The following is a 17,458-nucleotide window of genomic DNA, read 5'->3' as shown; positions in this document are numbered from 1 at the left end:
CAATAAATTTATCCAGTTAAGACATACACACGGCTTTTAAGGGCACACATGTTTTAATGATGTTAGATACAGGGGCTGACAAAGCTCCAAGAATACCGTGGATAAGCCATGACCAAACAGAACAGGACTAGCTGCCTTGGTAATACCATTCAGAAGATCTCCTAAACAAGTACAGCTACATTAATATAGGTACATAGGCAAACCGTAGACCCGTCTCAGTAAACACTTTCATCTGACAACACATCTTATGAAAAATCATCAAGACATTAACCTATACATACAACTATATACACGGGGGAAAAAAATGCCTGCCCTATATAACCGAGTAACAATGAGAAATGATTCATATACCAAGGAAATCATACACAATGTCTATTTCATATTGTTCAGTTCTTTTCAGCAATGATAACCCATCTAAAAAAATAAGTGTCAAACATTGAACCATAGGCTCCTACTTTTATGGAGAAATGATCTTTAAAAATGCATCTGATATTTCCAAGGCTTTCGGTTACGATGAGAAACATTTATTGTAACAAGGAGGAACGCAATCTTTGTCACTGTGTGAAGTGAGGGCAAACAAAATCAGAACAAAAAAAGCTCCACTTTTTAAACATGGGCCAGCCCAGGTCTATGTAGATTAAAAATAATAATAATTAAATATTTACTTAAGTTAGTAATGCACATGGAATTATCGTCGCTCTCCAAGTCTCCCACTATAGTTTAACCTGGTGTATCTAAACAATGAGTGACAATTACACATACCGTACAAAACTGCTCAGTACAAACTCCAGTGGTACAGAGTAAATAGGGTTAACTATTCATCTTGCTATGAGCCAATAGCTCCTTTGAGAGTTTGTCACACCACTGACTCTCAACACTCAGCTTAATACTTGTTGATGCCAAAGATGCGGACTCCGTGTAGTTGTGGCAATTTGGGGATCAGCACACTCAAAAGGGAGGCAGTGTTTATGACAAAGTGTGTAGTGTCGTACTTCGTGTAGAAACTTGCAAGAAAATATCTAGGGGGAGAAAAAAAATAAGACAAGTTAGCAAATGTGTCAGTTAAAAAAAGCTCTGCAACATGGTCAACAGTTGGAATTTATAGGGCTGGTTTCCCAGACACAGATTAAACCTATCCTGGACCAAAACACATTCTCAATGGAGGATTTAAGTGGTTTTTAGTCCAGGACTAGGATTGATCTGTGTCCGGGAAACCGTCCCATACAGTTTACAATTATTTCTGCATTGGATGCTAAAATGGGTATCTAAAGCCAATGGACAAAAATGTAACCTCTTGTTCTAAATGACGGGTGGCGACGTACAAAATGATTGGGGAGATGGTGAAGAATTTTCTGGATGATGTGAACTGCACGCCGTAGTCCAACTGTTCCCAATGTGTCAGGAGCCGGGCTTTGCCTTGGTCTGGGGTCTCAAACGGAGTGCCTTTCACTGCATGCATGAAGACATACATCCCCTGCAAGACAGACACACAGTGAATGAGTCCAAATCTTGATGACGAGAGACAGTCCACTAAGACAAGACAAACTAATCATAAAGTAGCAAATGGTGCCTGAGACTGAGGGTAGATGTTGCAGCACAACTACGTGTCCTTTTGGTTAATTAAAATAAAATGTTTATTTGAATTCATCCTTCCTTGGAATGAGCTGGGATCGAATGGGAACTGTATTTATGCTAAGAAGCGGAGTGCGTGTGAAATCTGCTTACTGGTGCAAAGTTGACCAAAGCCTCTCACAATTACCTCAACTGATACTTTATGAACTACTAGGTCATACGTGGGACATTGGAGTGAGTATATTCTGGTTATTCACTTCCTACGTTCCTTTACAACACTTGGCACTGAGAACATCAGGTCATTTGAATGAGAATGCTACATTCTATTAAATAACAGGGTCTGTGAAAAGTCTTCATATACCAGATGAATTAGCAGTTAATGGCAAGCGAAAGATACAGTAAACAATAAGCTGCTGAACTGAAATAGCAGGATATTGTGGTTCCCTTTTTAATGGCCTTCCTTAGGGCCATGATACAGAACACTTTTCCAATATGGGGACAACAGTTAAACTTAGTGAGTTGTCATGTCAGTGACCTTGTTTCTTTATTCAACAGATTGTGCAAGGAACAATGAGAGGCCAGTGCAATGAGGAAGCAACAATTGTCTAGGCAACAACTTTGAAGGAAGGGGGGGGGGGGGTTTACCATGATATGGCTGTAGGTAAGAAGAACAAACTGGTGATAGGCTATTAAAGTGTGAGAAGATAAATGACTTACAAAATTGTGTATAACATTTGTGAGAGTCCACACCACAGGTACACTGAAGAAGGGTATGCTCAAGAGCACAATGTGAAGCATTCCAACACCGAGGGCATAGGTGAGCCAGATCCCTCGACTGTTCATGACCCGAGTGTTGGGGTTCACCTCACTGTGCGCTACGCCAACATTCATTTTGTTTCTGTGAACAAGAGAAGTACGAGGATTGTGTTACTGATGAATACACCTTATTCCTTTGAAAACATCACAAAAATGTGTCACTCATAAATTATCCCAACAGGGAGCCAATTACTACTGCAATACACAAAGTTCATAGCCTGCAGGTACAGGATAGATTACGCAAATAAAATGAACATGATCTGCTTAGGCTATGTAGTACACTTTCACCTTTCTTGCACAACAATACCTCTTGCTGTTGTTTGACAAATCATTAAAATTACACTTTCCACAACATGACATATTGTAACCTATTTGGACTTTTAAATTGTCTGAGAGTTGCTTTTCAGACCATTGGTTGGCTTGAGATTTAAAGTTTGAAGTTGCATCATAAATTCTCAGATTTCTCAAGTTCTTGATAATGGTGATGTCGAAAAACGTAACTGTGGGCAAGTAGCTATCCTTGTTTATATACCAGTATGCTTGGAATAGGGTTTGCTGGCATCTCAGCCATTTGGAGAAAGTGTGTAGCATTTTCGCTTTCAAGCATTAAAGGGGAAACCAACCTATTCACTTGCAAATGTCCCATGAGGGTCATGCATTCAAAAGCAGCTGCACGGAGGCTTTTCATTTGAAAAGTGCAGCAACAATGCTATGGCAGATACTTGCTTGCTCTGATGACCTTCCCACTGATTATTATTACCCTGTTAAATGGAATCTGATCTGTTCCCTAGAGCACCAAACAATATTCCCTAAAACGTTCCCTAAAACCCGTAATATTAAAAGGCAAAGATGGACTCTATAAAGCATATACAGTGCATTCAGAAATTATTCAGACCCCGTTACTTTTTTCAAGTTTTGTTACATTACAGCCCTATTCCAAAATTGATTAAATTGTATTTTTTCCCCTCAATCTACGCACAATACTTCATAATGACAAATCAAAAACAGTATATTTTTTTCTTTCTGCAAATGTATAAAAATAAACTGAAATCACATTAACATAAGTATTCAGATCATTTACTCAGTACTTTGTAGAAGCACCTTTGGCAGTGATTAAAGCCTTGATTCTTCTTGGGTATGATGCTACAAGCTTGGCACACCTGTATTTGGAGAGTTTCTCCCATTCTCTGCAGATCCTCTGAAGCTCTGTTAGGTTGGAGCATTGATGCACAGCTATTTTCAGGTCTTTCCAGAGATGTTTAATCGGGTTCAAGTCTGGCTGGGCCACTCAAGAACATTCAGAGACTTGTTCCGAAGCCACTCCAGCGTTGTCTTGGCTGTGTGCTTAGGATCATTGTCCTGTTGGGAGATGAACCTTCGCCCCCAGTCAGAGGTCCTGAGCGCTCTGGAGCAGGTTTTTGTCAAGGATCTCTGTACTGTGCTCCGTTCATCTTTCCCTCGATCCTGACTAGTCTCCCAGTCCCTGTCGCTGAATAACATCCCCACAGCATGATTGCTGCCACCACCATGCTTCACCGTAAGGGTGGTGTCAGGTTTCCTCCAGACATGACGCTTGGCACTCAGGTCAAAGAGTTCAATCTTCATTTCATCAGACCAGAGAATCTTGTTTCTCATGGTCTGAGAGTCTTCAGGTGCCTTTTGGCAAACTCCAAGCGGGCTGTCATGTGTATTTTACTGAGGAGTGGCTTCCGTCTGGCACTCTACCATAAAGGCCTGATTGGTGGAGTGCTGCAGAGATGGTTGTCCTTCTGGAAGGTTATCCCATCCTCACAGAGGAACTCTGGAGCTCTGTCAGAGTGACCATGGGGTTCTTGGTCACCTCCCCCGGGACCAAGATTTAGTACCCTTCCCCAAATCTGTGCCTCGACACAATCCTGTCTCGGAGCTCCGCGGATAATTCCTTTGACCTCATGGCTTGGTTGTTGCTCTGACATGCACCGTCAACTGTGGGACTTTATATAGACAGGTGTGTGCCTTTCCAAATCATGTCCAATCAATTGAATTTACCACAGGTAGACTCCAATCAAGTTGTAGAAACAGCTCAAGGATGATCAATGGAAACAGGATGCACCTGAGCTCAAATTCAAGTCTCATAGCAAAGGGTCTGAATACTTATGTAAATAAGGTATCTTTGTTTTTAATAGGTTTGCAAAAATGTCTAAAAACCTGTTTTTGCTTTGTCATTATGGGGTATTGTGTGTAGATTTGAAGGGGGGGGGGGGGTATGTAATCCTTTTTAGAATGCTTGGAGGATTGATTGTACATTTCTCCATTTCTGTATAAATAACATATATTGTTGACATTGAGTGAATGTGTTCAATGTTTCTTTTGTCGGAGAGCTAACTTGTTGCCAATGATGGTTCCTAGGAATTTGTAGTCCTCCACTCGCTCAATGATCTGTCTGTTCATCTCCAGTGGTGGGGATGGTAGGTTGGTCTCTTCTAAAGTCAATGACCAGGTCTTTGGTTTTGGTTGCATTGAGGTCCAGGTAGTTCTGTATACACCACAGTAAAAACATGTCCATTTCAGCCTCGAGGTGCCCTTCTGAGTTGCCTGCTGTGTCCATAATTACTGTGTCATCTGAATACTTGATGAACATCATCTATGGGTCTGAACTCCTAAAACAGGTGAGATGATGGAGCCTTGTGGTGATTCTGTAAAGATGGTTCTGGACAAGCTGCAATGAGACAATTGAATCTGACCAGAAAGGAGAGGATCCAGAGAATCAGATGTGGATTGACATTCATGTTCTGGAGCTTTTAACCCATTAAGTGAGGACTATATTAAAAGGCACTCGAGAAATCCACAAATACCATTCTGACGCATGTCTTGGGTTTCCCCAAGTGGGTGTAGGCACAGTGCAGTAGGGACTGAACTGCATCATCAACACCCCTGTGGCGCTTGTAAGCAAACTTGAGTGTAGGCAACCACTAATGTTGTCTGGCCATGCATGGTACTTTATCCTTTTAAAATACAGCATCTTCATATTTTGGTTGAAGCTCAACATTTGTTACAGTGTGTGACATGTTAGGTCAGAGTTCAGCTCCTTCTTTTCCATTGCAAAGTCATATTGGTTAAATCTACAAAACAAAAAAACTTGAGTTTCTCTGCAAAGTCAACAAAATCTTTTTATTTTGGAGCAGGGGACAGTTGGGTGTTGTTAATGCCTGCCAGTATTTTCACAATCTCCAAGCACCTTTGTCTGGCTTTACCTTCCTGAAAGAGCCTTTCCACCTTATCATTGTACACTCTCTTGGCCCGTTTCATCTGTTTATTTAATTTGGATTGAATTAGTTTAGCTTCAATCTTGTTGCCAGTGGTAAATGCTATTTTCTTTTCAGATTCTTTGTGATCATGGGTTTTTTGTTAGAAAATAACTTTTAAGTTTTGGAAGGAACAATAATATCCTCACAGAATTTGTGGCCTCAAGACTTGCTCCCTCTGAACACACTCCAGTCTGCACAGTCAAAGCAGCCCTCTAAGGTCTCACTGGCATCATTCTCCCATTTTCTGACCACATCTTCCCGTTGTAGTTTGGTGCAATAGGCTGGGATTAGATGTATTGTGATCTGCATTCTTAAAAAATATATATATAAAGAAAAAATCCATAAACATATTAAGTCTTATGTATTATATGTGTATGTATATATGTCCCTCATCTTTCATCGGCGATAAACAAAATCCTTCAAATAAAATAAGATATTGTAGCTGTTTAGCACAGATCCATACAGTTATGGGTGCCTCCACCCGATCATGCTAACGTTAGATAGCGAATTAGCACAGGTGGTGCCTGTCTTCCATCTGTTTTCCATAACATGGAGATATGGCCATGTGGGAACACTAACCCCATACAAATGTATATATCCACTTAAATACTTTTCAAAAAACAAAAAGGTTCTCACTGATATGAAAGATAAGATCCTTATGCTTCAAGCCATGCGTGAAAATGTTCAGACCGAGCGTCGGGGCTTTTAACAAAACGCCCCCGTACAGAAGATGCCTTCATCCACCGACTTATGTTTAATGCAATGGAACTGAGAGTCACGATCAATGGCTAATTTCTAGTTAGCTTAACCGCACTAGCTAACATTAGCTAGGTATCTACCATTACTTTCACATGTCTAAGTGCCAGCTAACAATTCCGCTGGAAACTAAGTAGCTAGCTTACTTTAGCCAACAGCCAAGCTCCAGCTACTTTCAACAAGTCAAGTGAAGTATTGTATGCTTGAAACAACACCAGTTGAATTGCTAACTTGCTAGCTAGCTATTTTTTCGTGAAAATAGCAATACATAAGTCACAATATTTGCATATCAATAGTGTTATCAAATATTTTACCAAACAGTCAACACAGATATTGTCATGTACTTACTGGAGTACCTTGTTATGAATCGGTTTTTAAACGTGGCAGTAAGAACGACAGAAGGCCAAGCTCCCCTTCACAAGCCGCACAAACGATGACGTCACTTTTGAGTTGCAATTAGGAATCCAAAAAAAAAATAAAAGCCAGCCTTTCAAAAACATTGCAATGTGGATAACTCATTCAAAGATATAACATTTGAATCAATGTCATTTTTTTATTGTGCGTATAAGCAAATGCAAAGAGGACTTTATGGAAACAATTACACAAATATGCTCCTAAATAAAATAAAAAATAAGACCACTCTCGAAAAATACAATGTTCAGTTTGGTATGTTCAAAACATTGGGGTGCAGAGAAAAAACGATTCTATGTGCTGAGGTAAAAGTGGGGTTGGGAATAGTTAGTTGGGTCTGTAGTATCTATATATGCAGTTATTTTATGGAGACTGAGGTCTAAATACCCATCAGCACTTTCTACTCCACTCACTCCATTGGTCACAATGCAATACACTTTGGGTCTATAAATTACATATTGGCTTATAGAGAAAAAAAACAATTTTATGTGCCGAAGTAAAGGTGGGGTTGGTATTACACAGTAGGGTCTGTAGAATATTTTTTGGTGTTATTACTTGGGGGACTGAGGTCTAAATACCCAGCAGCACTTTCTATTGCACTCACTCCATTGGTCCCAAGCAAAACACTATGGGGCCAATTCTGACCCTTGTTAAGCAGTGCATAAATGGAACATAATTCACTTTTTATGCACTTTTCTCTATGGCCCTGATTCCGACCCAAGTTAAGCGCATGTAAATGGAACGTTATTCCCTTTTATGTACTTTTCTCTCTGTGTATTCTGACCTTGAATTTAAGTATGAGTTATTCACCCGCTATTCATTTGTGGTGGAGATCTAAGAATTTAAGGTGTGGTGGATGTGTCTACAGATAAGTCGTATTCTGACCTTGACTTAATGCCCTCATAATTCCACCACCTTTACATGCAAGGAAACCATGAATAAGGTAGAGTGAACCTGCCGGTTCCAAGTGGGAAAAGGTATCTACTTTTTCCCCCTGATATAAATAACAGCATTCTCCATGCACCTTAAGAGCTATTGATAAGAGCTAGGTAAGTTAGTAAGGTAAAGGGGATTGTAAATAAACATAGCAATTGTTTTAGAGAATTATTCCTTCTGGAGATGAATGTGAAACCAGCCATATGGAAGCAAATTGAAAATAATATCAACATGAGGTATTGCAGCCCCTTTTCCACAGTGAAATATGCTGTAAATAGCTGTGCCGTTATTCAGAATTTTATTTGTGTGCCCTCATAATTTGCATGGATGAAATTTGGACACTCAAGCTATAGGCTTCTGTTGGGCTGAACCTGCTGAGAGGATGTATGCACTTTAGAATGTTTTAATTATAGACTGTGCCCAGGCTTTTCTCTATTTTATTTGACAAATTGTATCATGTTAAATGTTAGCCACTTTCGGAATCCACCGTCACATAACTGTCAGTGTTTTAGTGTTTGTTTTCTTCAATTTGTAGTTTATCTTTTTGCATCATTCTATTCTATTCCATTTAACTTTCTTTGTTTTTCCTGAGGGTCGCTAGCGTTAGGGGATCATATTATGCTAACATTGTGCAATAATTTGGGACATGCAGCCAATTTGAATCATTATGGAATCATTATGAAACCTGGTGCATGGTTCACAACTACACCGTTGTCATACAGTTCCATGATTAGTGACAGACTATTGTTCAACCCCTATGGTACACTTTTATCCACCTTCCAATGTTCCATGGATTGAACTTGAATATGACAAAAGTCTGGATGAATTCAAACTATATTTTTTATTCCTCAATATATTATAGTGTATAGAGGCTCTCCAAATATTTTTTTGTATGATTCATACATACTATCCTAACCCTTAAATTTGCCTAAATAATCTACAAGATCAGAGTATTTTTAAATCTACCATTTGGTACTGAGGCGGAGACTAATAATGTATATATTTAGATAGCGCTCTTTCATTGATCCCTATATTCTGACACTGTTCTCTCAATGTATTCTAGTGTCTGTTGACAAACTTCAAATTAAAGGTACACCACATTTATAGGGATGGCTTAAGATAAATGTACTGAAAACCCTATTGAATGAAAATGCCACAAGAAAATCTGTTGAATGAAATGTCTTCAGCGCGGAAGGGAACCACGCCTGCAAGGCCTGTTAAGCACCTGCATATGGTGTCTGAATACAAACGACTGAGAAGTGCTGAGGAAAGGCATGCATAGAAAAGGCTTACATTTCCTTAGTCGGAATCGGCCCCTACAGGCCTATAAATTACACATTGGTTGAAAAAATAAAATACTAATATATGTGTCGAAGTAAAAGGGGGGTTGGGAGTACTTAGTAGGTCCTACAGAATCTATGTATGGTATAAATGACATATATAGAAGTGCTCCTGAACCCCCCCCCCCCCCATATGAAAACAAGTACTGCATTTAAACTGATTGGCAAAATCAGCAGCAACGCTCCTAGGGGTGTAAACTCTGTGGATTTGGAAACTACAAGTGAATGGAACCCCCTTTTACTGTGACACAATGTAGGTGCAATGAATTATAGGAAATACACACACACACAAAATAACATTGTGACCATTTAGGCTTGAAGAAATATACAAATGAATCACATCATATCTTATGGAAATACTTTAAATTATAGCTAATATAGCTAGTTTAAAATATATCAGTAATTGTGCACATTTGTCATACTTTTATTAATTTACAAAGTGTACAGGGTCATAACTCTTACTCTGAAGGAGTTTAAAAAAATCCATGACCCGGATGTACTTAGTTAGGAACTAACTTTCCAAACAGCCAATCACATGCCAAAGGTGTGAAGGCGCTAATTTGACCTCTTCCACCAGCAAGAATAAGGCCGTGACCTCCGCGATTTCCCTTCAAAATAAAAGTCCCGCAATGAAGATCGTAAAAAATCGATAAAAATGGTCGAATTTCATTACATTTTATGTGGAAATGTTAGCAAACTTAGAATTTTGTTTAACAATATGAAAAAAGGGAAAAGTTAATTGCCTTTATAGCACAAATAATACTATATCATTGATTTTATTGTTAACAGCTTTAAAAGTAATCATCCATTGCAACATCCATTTGACTTAATTGTGTATGCACACACCCATTTTGATTCTTGACGATTAACTTATACATACCACATGTGCTTAGTTCAACTGTCGTACCCAATCAGAACCCAAAATAAAAGCTTGTTTTATTCCAATGTTTAAACACTGTCTCAACGCTGTGCGTTACAAGGATGACATCCTCCTCCTTCATGTGGTACCCTTCCTGCAGGCCCATCCTGACATGACCCTCCAGCATGACAATGCCACCAGCCATACTACTCGTTCTGTGCATGATTTCCTGCAAGACAGGAATGTCAGTGTTCTGCCATGGCCAGCGAAGAGCCCGGATCTCAATCCCATTGAGCACGTCTGGGACGTGTTGGATCGGAGGGTGAGAACTAGGGCCATTCCCCAAGAAATGTCTGGGAACTTGCAGGTACATCGGTGGAAGAGTGGGGTAACATCTCACAGCAAGAACTGAAAAATTCTGGTGCAGTCCATGAGGAGGAGATGCACTGCAGTACGTAATGCAGCTGGTGGCCACACCAGATACTGACTGTTACTTTTGATTTTGACCCCCCCCCTTTGTTCAGGGACACATTATTCCACTTCTGTTAGTCACATGTCTGTGGAATTTATTCAGTTTATGTCTCAGTTGTTGAATCTTATGTTCTTACAAATATTTGCACATGTTAAGTTTGCTGAAAATAAACGCAGTTGACATTGGGACCTATTTTGTTTGTTGCTGAGTTCATTTAAGGACCACAAAAGCACGCTCCTCTGGGTGAAACTCTGTGGATTTGGAAACTAGAAGTGGTCCTGACTAGAATGGACAATGAATGGACAACAAGGTCCTGACTAGAACAATGGACCTTTACCTGTGACAAAATGTACAGAAAATTGTGTACATGGTGCAAAAAATTATAGGGGTACACACACAAAAAGCATTGTTGACGATTTAGTCTTGAAAAAACAACAACTAATCAATCACATAATATCTTATAGAAATCATTTTTATTATTCTTTGTATGATAACTAATCTGAAAAAAATATAATAGCAACATGCAACTATTTCAATGATTTACTGAGTTACAGTTCATGTAAGGAAATCAGTCAATTGAAATAAATAAATTAGGCCCTAATCTATGGATTTCACAACTGGGCAGGGGTGCAGCCATGAGTGGGCCTTGGAAGGCATAGGCCCACCCACTTGGCAGCCAGGCCTACCCACGGTGGAGCCAGGCCCAACCAATCAGAATTAGTTTCACCCCCAAAAAGGGCTTTATTACAGACATAAATTCTCAGCACCATCCCACCCCCTCTCAGATGGTCCCGCAGCTGAAGAAGACAGATGTGGAGGTCCTGGGCTGGTGTAATTACAGGTGGTTGGCGGTTGTGAGGCTGATTGGACATACTGCCAAATTCTTGGAATTTGGAGGTAGCATTCAATTATCTGGCAAAAGCTCTGGTGGATATTCCGGCAGTGAGTTTGCCAATTGCACGCTTCCTCAACTTGAGACATCAGTGGCATTGTGCTGTGATAAAACTGCACATTTTAAAGTGGTCTTTTATTGTCCCCAGCTCAAGGTGCACCTGTATAATGATCATGCTGTTCAATTAGCTTCTTCATATGCCACACCTGTGGATGGATTATCTTTGCAAAGGAGAAATGCTCATTAACAGGGATGTAACCAAATTTGTCCACCGAATTTGAGAGAAACACACTTTTTGTGCGTATGGAACATTTATAACAGTGTAGGATAAAATATCGATAATTGTGCACATTTTCCATAATGTTCGTCCTAACTTTTATTTACCAAGTATACTGGACGGGACTCTTATTCTGAATGATTCCAAAAATCCGTGACCTGGAAATACTTAATTATTCTTGCTTGCTTTACACACTGAACTACTTCACAGCGTCTAATTTTTTAGCACGTGTATTTGCGTTATTGTTATTGAACCAGACCGGACGCGGAGGTAGGAGACAGCTGTCTTTCAAATAAATAACTACACAGTCCACCAGTGAGTTCCTATTGTGTTAAAATGTATTGTAAATGTATTCATCGTTTCGAGAGTTTATGGCTGTCAGGTAAGGTTAGTTAACTAGCTAATGTTATTCACTCAGCCAACCATGGGTATAATAATTGGCTGCAACTAAAACGAGAGTTTATATTGGTCAAATTAATTGAAGTTCCGTTTTAACAAACTTAGCAACCGAATCTGCGGAATGAATACACCCTTGCCAGCTAATTGAACCCTAATCAGCCAACCAGTTAGCTAGCAATTGTGTTGTGAGTGACATCTCATTGCACTACAATCAAAGATTGGTATAACTCAACCAAGATAGACCATGGCCTGTCGTTTCCAATTGGAATAGAGTCATAGTGGCGTTGCAGCCAAGCGAGATCCTATTGGCCCGTTCTTGCATACGTCTAAATATTTCCGTTCGGGAACGCCTACTCGTGAAATGCGCGTGTGCAATAACTCAATTCGATTTTACGCTCCTAAACAATGTGATTTAAAAACAACTTTAATCGATGAGAATATTTGCAGATTGTAGGCCAAAATCAATCTCGTTTCATCTTCTCTCACTGCCTGCCATATTTGGTAGTGAGTGGAAGCGCCAAGTGGATGATTCATATGTTATATTCCAGTGAAATATCTCATTGTTCCATCTATGCTACAATGTAATATCAGTTTTTTTCCTCCATATTGCAGGTGTCCATAAACAGTAACAAATCATGAACCGGCTGCCTGCAGACACCGTGAGGCTTCTGTCCAGCTGTCAGGTCATCAACTCTGTGGTAAACGTGGTGAAGGAGCTGCTGGAGAATTCCTTGGATGCTGGTGCCTTGAGCATCGACATTAAACTGGTAAAATATTATTTTAACCGTTACTGTGACCAGGGAAGCATTTGAAAATCAGTAATGGCATGTTGAAATTGTCATGTTGTAAAGCACATATTTGACTTGTTTTCCCTGGTGAGAATTAGGCCTACTTAAAGGGCAATTGCACCACTTTTCAACCTAAAATTCATTATCTCCAGCACAATAAGTGTCTTCATATGTGAAAAAACGTTTTTCTACATGGGGTTGTCATTTTGGTGCGCATAGAAAGGAGTCATGAGTGCATTCAGGTAGGTTTGCCGTGGTAAATTTAAAAAACAAACGGGGTCATTCTGTTCAGAACAACCCAGGGTATGACGGCATGTCATCTTGTAACTGTACATCAAACAGTTTTCATAAAAGTTGACACAGTATATGACATGTTTGATGATTTGGAAATGTAAAGTGCACATTTGCACTCATGGCTTGCTTTTATGACATCAAAGCAGTATTTATTTTAATACTCAATGTCTCATCTGTCAAAATACATAGTCATTTTAATTTACAGCATTTCATTCTTGCAGACAACAAATAATGTGCAAAAATTGCTAGGAGGGATGGGGGTAACTTCTTGTTGCTTGCAGTGTTCAAATTCAGAACGGCTGTCAGTCAAAACCATACAGCACAGTGAAACGCAGAGCCAGAGCTCTGACGTCATGTATAGCATGTTACTGTACAGCCACTACGTTCCAATTTAGGAGGCTTATAATTTCCCAAATCTGCCATTTTCAACCTATATACGAGAACGAACGTTAATTAAGGGTTACTCCTACCCTGCATTTTTTTAGGACCTTGTCTTTTTAACCACAGATCATAGAAACGTTTCCACATGCAGTGCAATCGGAAAGTATTTAGATCCCTTGATGTTTTCCACATTTTGTTAAGTTAAATCCTTATTCTAAAATGTATTAAATGTTTTTTCCCCATCAAGCTACACACAATACCTCGTAATAACAAAGCAAAAATATATTTTTTAAAATTTGTGTACATTTTTACTAAATAAAAAATGGAAATAACATTTACATAAGTATTCAGGCCTTTTACTAAGTACTTTCTTGAAGCACCTTAGGCTCGCTGCAGCCTCCAGTCTTGGGTATGACGCTACAAGCTTGGCACACCTGTATTTGGGGAGATTCTCTCATTCCTCTCTGCAGATCCTCTCAAGCTCTGTAAAGCTGGATGGGGATCGTTTCTGCACAGCTACAGTACCAGTCAAAGTTTGGACACAACTACTCATTCCAGGGTTTTTCTTTATTTGTACTATTTTCTACATAGTATAATTTAGTGAAGACATGAAATAACACATATGGAATCATGTAGTAAGCAATAAAAAGTGTTAAACAAATCAAAATATATTTTCAGATTCTTCAAAGTAGTCACCCTTTGCCTTGATGACAGCTTTGCACAGTCTTGGCATTCTCTCAACCAGCTTCATGAGGTAGTCACCTGGAAGGCATTTCAATTAACAGGTGTGCCTTGTTAAGAGATTATTTGTGGACTTTCTTTCCTTAATGCATTTGACCCAATCAGTTGTGTTGTGGAAGGTAGGGGTGCTATACAGAAGATAGCCCTATTTGGTAAAATACCAAGTCCATATTGTGGCAAGAACAGCTCAAATAAGCAAAGAGAAACGATGGTGCTCTGGAGCAGGTTTTCAACAAGGATCTCTCTGTACTTCACTCCGTTCATCTTTGCCTCATCCTGACTAGTCTCCCTGTCTCTGAAAAACATCCCCATTGCATGATGCTGCCACCACCATGCTTCAATGTGGGGATGGGGCCAGGTTTCCTCAAGATGTGACACTTGGCATTCAGGCCAAAGAGTTCAATCTTGGTTTCAACAGACCAGTGAATCTTGTTTCTCATGTCTGAGAGTCTTTTTAGGTGCCTTTTTGGCCAACTTCAAGCGGGCTGTCATGTGGCTTTTACTGAGGGGTGGCTTCTGTCTGGCCCTCTACCATAAAGGCCTGATTGGTGGAGTGCTGCAGAGATGGTTATCCTTCTGTAAAGTTTTCCCATCTCTACAGAGGAACTCTATAGCTCTGTCAGAGTAACCATCTAGTTCTTGGTCACCTCCCTGCCAAGGCCCTTTTCCCCTTATTGCTCAGTTTGGCCTGGCTGCCAGCTCTAGGAAGCGTCTTGGTGGCTCCAAACCTCTTCAATTTAGGAGTGATGGAGGCTATTGGGATTTGGGGACCTTCGATGCTGCAGACATTTTTTTTGGTTCCCTTCCCAAGATCTGTGCCTTGACACAATCCTGTCTTGGAGCTCTGTGGACAATTCCTTTGACCTCATGGCTAGGTTTTTGCACTGACATTTACTGTCAACTGTGAGACTTTATTTAGACTGTGTGCCTTCCAAATCCATGTCCAATCAATGGAATTTACAACAGGTGGACAATTACTTTGTAGAAGCAGCTCAAGGATGATCATTGGAAACAGGAGCTCAATTTAGTCTCATCGCAAAGGGTCTGAATACTTATGTAAATCATGTATTTCTGTTTTTATTTTGAATAAATTTGCAAAAATGTCTAAACCTGTTTTCACTTTGTCATTATGGGGTATTTATTGTAGATTGCTGAGGAAAATACATTATTTGATCCATTTTAGAATAAGGCTATAATGTAACAATGTGGAGAAAGTCTAGGAGTATGAGTACTTTCCGAAGGCACTGTATGTAGACAATGGTTTTGTGTTGGAGATAATGAATGCGGTTGAAAAGTGGCAGAATTGCCCTTTTTAAGGTATGCTGTTTAACCTGTCATGATAAAATGAACAGCTAGCAACACACACGGTCTCCAACTCTCAATTACTGTCTGAAATGGTTGTAGTGTACTCATGGTCATGTCATCTGAATTCCTAAGATATTTTCCCATTTCGAGTGGGCTCAGCTCACCTGCTCTCAGTGTGAGCTTGTTTTTCTTGGCATGGCGGAATACTTGAGTTCACTCTCATCAATGCAGTCTTTGCCCACTTCAAAGCCATTTCTTAATGAGCTGTCAGCAGTAATACTTTCAGGCAGCACAGCCAGCCTCTGAGGACATAGTGAAGCTTTTTTATTGGACTAATATTTCTAACTCTTCTCCTATATTGCCAAGTGGGAAGCAAATCCACTTATGAAGAGGAAGACATTTTTACGGAACTGTGAACACCACATCGTCAATATCAAATGGCTCCAAGCATCTAGCACATCTAGCCTGTATGGAAGGAAGCTTATGTTTTATTGAAGCACAATTGATTATTTTCTTGTACTTCCTCCTCTTGAATTGGAAACTAAGCTGCAGTGGACACTAAAATATGATCAGATCAACCCACAAAAGGTACTTTTTAAGGTCTTAGGTGTTAATAGGACCCAAAACTAAATCTGCTTTTGAGAAACTTTTGAAGGGACTACACTGAACGGACTACACTGAACTAACTAAAATTTCTTATTGAAGGCATTCTGTTTTTTGTTTGTCATGTCTCAGGAGAATTATGGTTTTGATCGAATAGAAATCAGAGACAATGGCTCTGGCATCAAAGCTGCTGATACTGCTGTGATGGCTGTGCAACACTACACCTCTAAGATCTGCAGCCACGACGACCTGGAGCACCTGGCGACATATGGCTTCAGAGGAGAGGCCCTGGGCTCCATCTGCGCTGTGGCAGAGGTCAGATATGTCTTTTAGACGATTCTGCTCCAAAAAGTCAAAAGCGGAATTAAGTAGCTGTGATAGATTTGTCCCATTGACTCCCACCAGGTAGCTGTCACGACAAAGACGTCAGAGGACGACGTCGGGACCCAATACACGCTTGACCTCACGGGAAGTGTTGTTTCCCAGAAGCCCTCTCACCTAGGGCAAGGTTTGGCTTTTTACTGAAACGGACGATCCATTCTGTCCGATTCCAGCAATATTTATTATGTATACTTGACAGAGAAATGTTATGGGTAGACATGAGCTTTGATGTCTTTTCAGGTACCACAGTCTGTGCACTGAAGCTTTTTAAGAATCTCCCAGTGAGGAGGCAGTACTATGCCAACACGAAGAAGTGCAAGGAGGAGTTGAAGAAGGTGCAGGACCTACTCATGGCCTATGCCATTATAAAACCAGAGCTGAGACTCACCCTCACTCACAATAAGGTACAACTTTTTTCTTATTATTTATGAATCTTATACTTCTTACCACAAGGTGTCCTCATCTGTCTGTATATTCCATGAAACCAATCCCTGCATACCACCTCCCAATAATCACAGCATTAGAGTGTCCTTAATGCTGTGTGTGATTTGATACGTTAGTGGTGTCTTGATGGGACTTAAAATGGTAGATCATCCTATTCCAGGGATGTGTTTCTCTCCTTACAAACACAATTCGATACACATCTTGTTACATGGGCTCCGATACTATACAGGAACGATACTTTTAGTTTGAAACGATTGGCTCTGTCTCAGCTGACTTCTGAGCTGTGTGTTTTGTATGATGTAGTGTGTGAGCTGAGCCATAGGGCAGACTGAGCATCTACCACAATCAGATGAGGGGGGGCAATTGATCTGAAATTCTCATCACCCAGTGATTTAACTTGTCTATTATAAGATCAAATTGTTTTGAGCTAGTAATATGTCAATATTTATCTTTGGAAATGAGCAATGACCTACATAGCCAATTAATACACTGCTCAAAAAAATA

General features: G+C 39.9%; 2 protein-coding genes across 9 annotated transcripts in view; one reads left to right on the top strand and one right to left on the bottom strand.

Annotated features, from left to right (window-relative positions):
• Nucleotides 1-34: 34 nt before the first annotated feature.
• ormdl1 (ORMDL sphingolipid biosynthesis regulator 1) lies at nucleotides 35-6,918 on the bottom strand. Of its 5 annotated transcripts, none has more exons than XM_046330719.1 (4): nucleotides 6,780-6,918; nucleotides 2,290-2,470; nucleotides 1,292-1,474; nucleotides 35-1,019 (listed from the first exon to the last, which is right to left on the bottom strand). In XM_046330719.1, exons 2-4 carry the CDS (start codon nucleotides 2,461-2,463, stop codon nucleotides 879-881), a joined length of 498 nt encoding a protein of 165 aa, XP_046186675.1. In that variant the 5' UTR covers nucleotides 2,464-2,470; nucleotides 6,780-6,918; the 3' UTR covers nucleotides 35-878. The 5 variants fall into 5 exon arrangements, with proteins under 5 accessions (XP_046186675.1, XP_046187002.1, XP_046186762.1 ...); XM_046331046.1 differs by having other exon boundaries at nucleotides 1,323-1,474; XM_046330806.1 differs by having other exon boundaries at nucleotides 6,788-6,869.
• Nucleotides 6,919-11,289: 4,371 nt separating this feature from the next.
• The window catches only part of pms1 (PMS1 homolog 1, mismatch repair system component), a 54,910-nt gene continuing 48,741 nt past the window's right edge, over nucleotides 11,290-17,458 (top strand). Inside the window, exons 1-5 of one of the 4 annotated variants that reach the window (XM_046359954.1) lie at nucleotides 11,290-11,391; nucleotides 12,630-12,784; nucleotides 16,262-16,444; nucleotides 16,535-16,637; nucleotides 16,751-16,914. In XM_046359954.1, the coding sequence (XP_046215910.1) occupies nucleotides 12,653-12,784; nucleotides 16,262-16,444; nucleotides 16,535-16,637; nucleotides 16,751-16,914 (582 nt within the window). In that variant the 5' untranslated portion in view covers nucleotides 11,290-11,391; nucleotides 12,630-12,652. Of the gene's footprint in view, nucleotides 11,392-11,625; nucleotides 11,934-12,382; nucleotides 12,522-12,629; nucleotides 12,785-16,261; nucleotides 16,445-16,534; nucleotides 16,638-16,750; nucleotides 16,915-17,458 lie in introns of those variants that run through there. The other 3 variants (XM_046359937.1, XM_046359928.1, XM_046359945.1) reach the window with 3 other exon arrangements.

This window comes from Oncorhynchus gorbuscha, linkage group LG01 (assembly GCF_021184085.1).
Source record: "Oncorhynchus gorbuscha isolate QuinsamMale2020 ecotype Even-year linkage group LG01, OgorEven_v1.0, whole genome shotgun sequence".
Taxonomy (NCBI): Eukaryota; Metazoa; Chordata; class Actinopteri; order Salmoniformes; family Salmonidae; genus Oncorhynchus; species Oncorhynchus gorbuscha.
Note: the sequence above shows the minus strand (reverse complement) of the source record. Positions and strands in the feature narration are given on the sequence as shown.

What these genes read in the sequence shown, in the direction of transcription:
- ormdl1 (XM_046330719.1), bottom strand. Translation starts at nt 2,463, where the DNA reads ATGAATGTTGGCGTAGCGCACAGTGAGGTGAACCCCAACACTCGGGTC. An exon ending in CAAATGTTATACACAATTTT is followed by an intron (nt 1,475 to 2,289) that starts GTAAGTCATTTA and finishes TCTGTCTTGCAG; the next exon opens with GGGATGTATGTCTTCATGCA. An exon ending in CCCGTCATTTAGAACAAGAG is followed by an intron (nt 1,020 to 1,291) that starts GTTACATTTTTG and finishes TTCTCCCCCTAG; the next exon opens with ATATTTTCTTGCAAGTTTCT.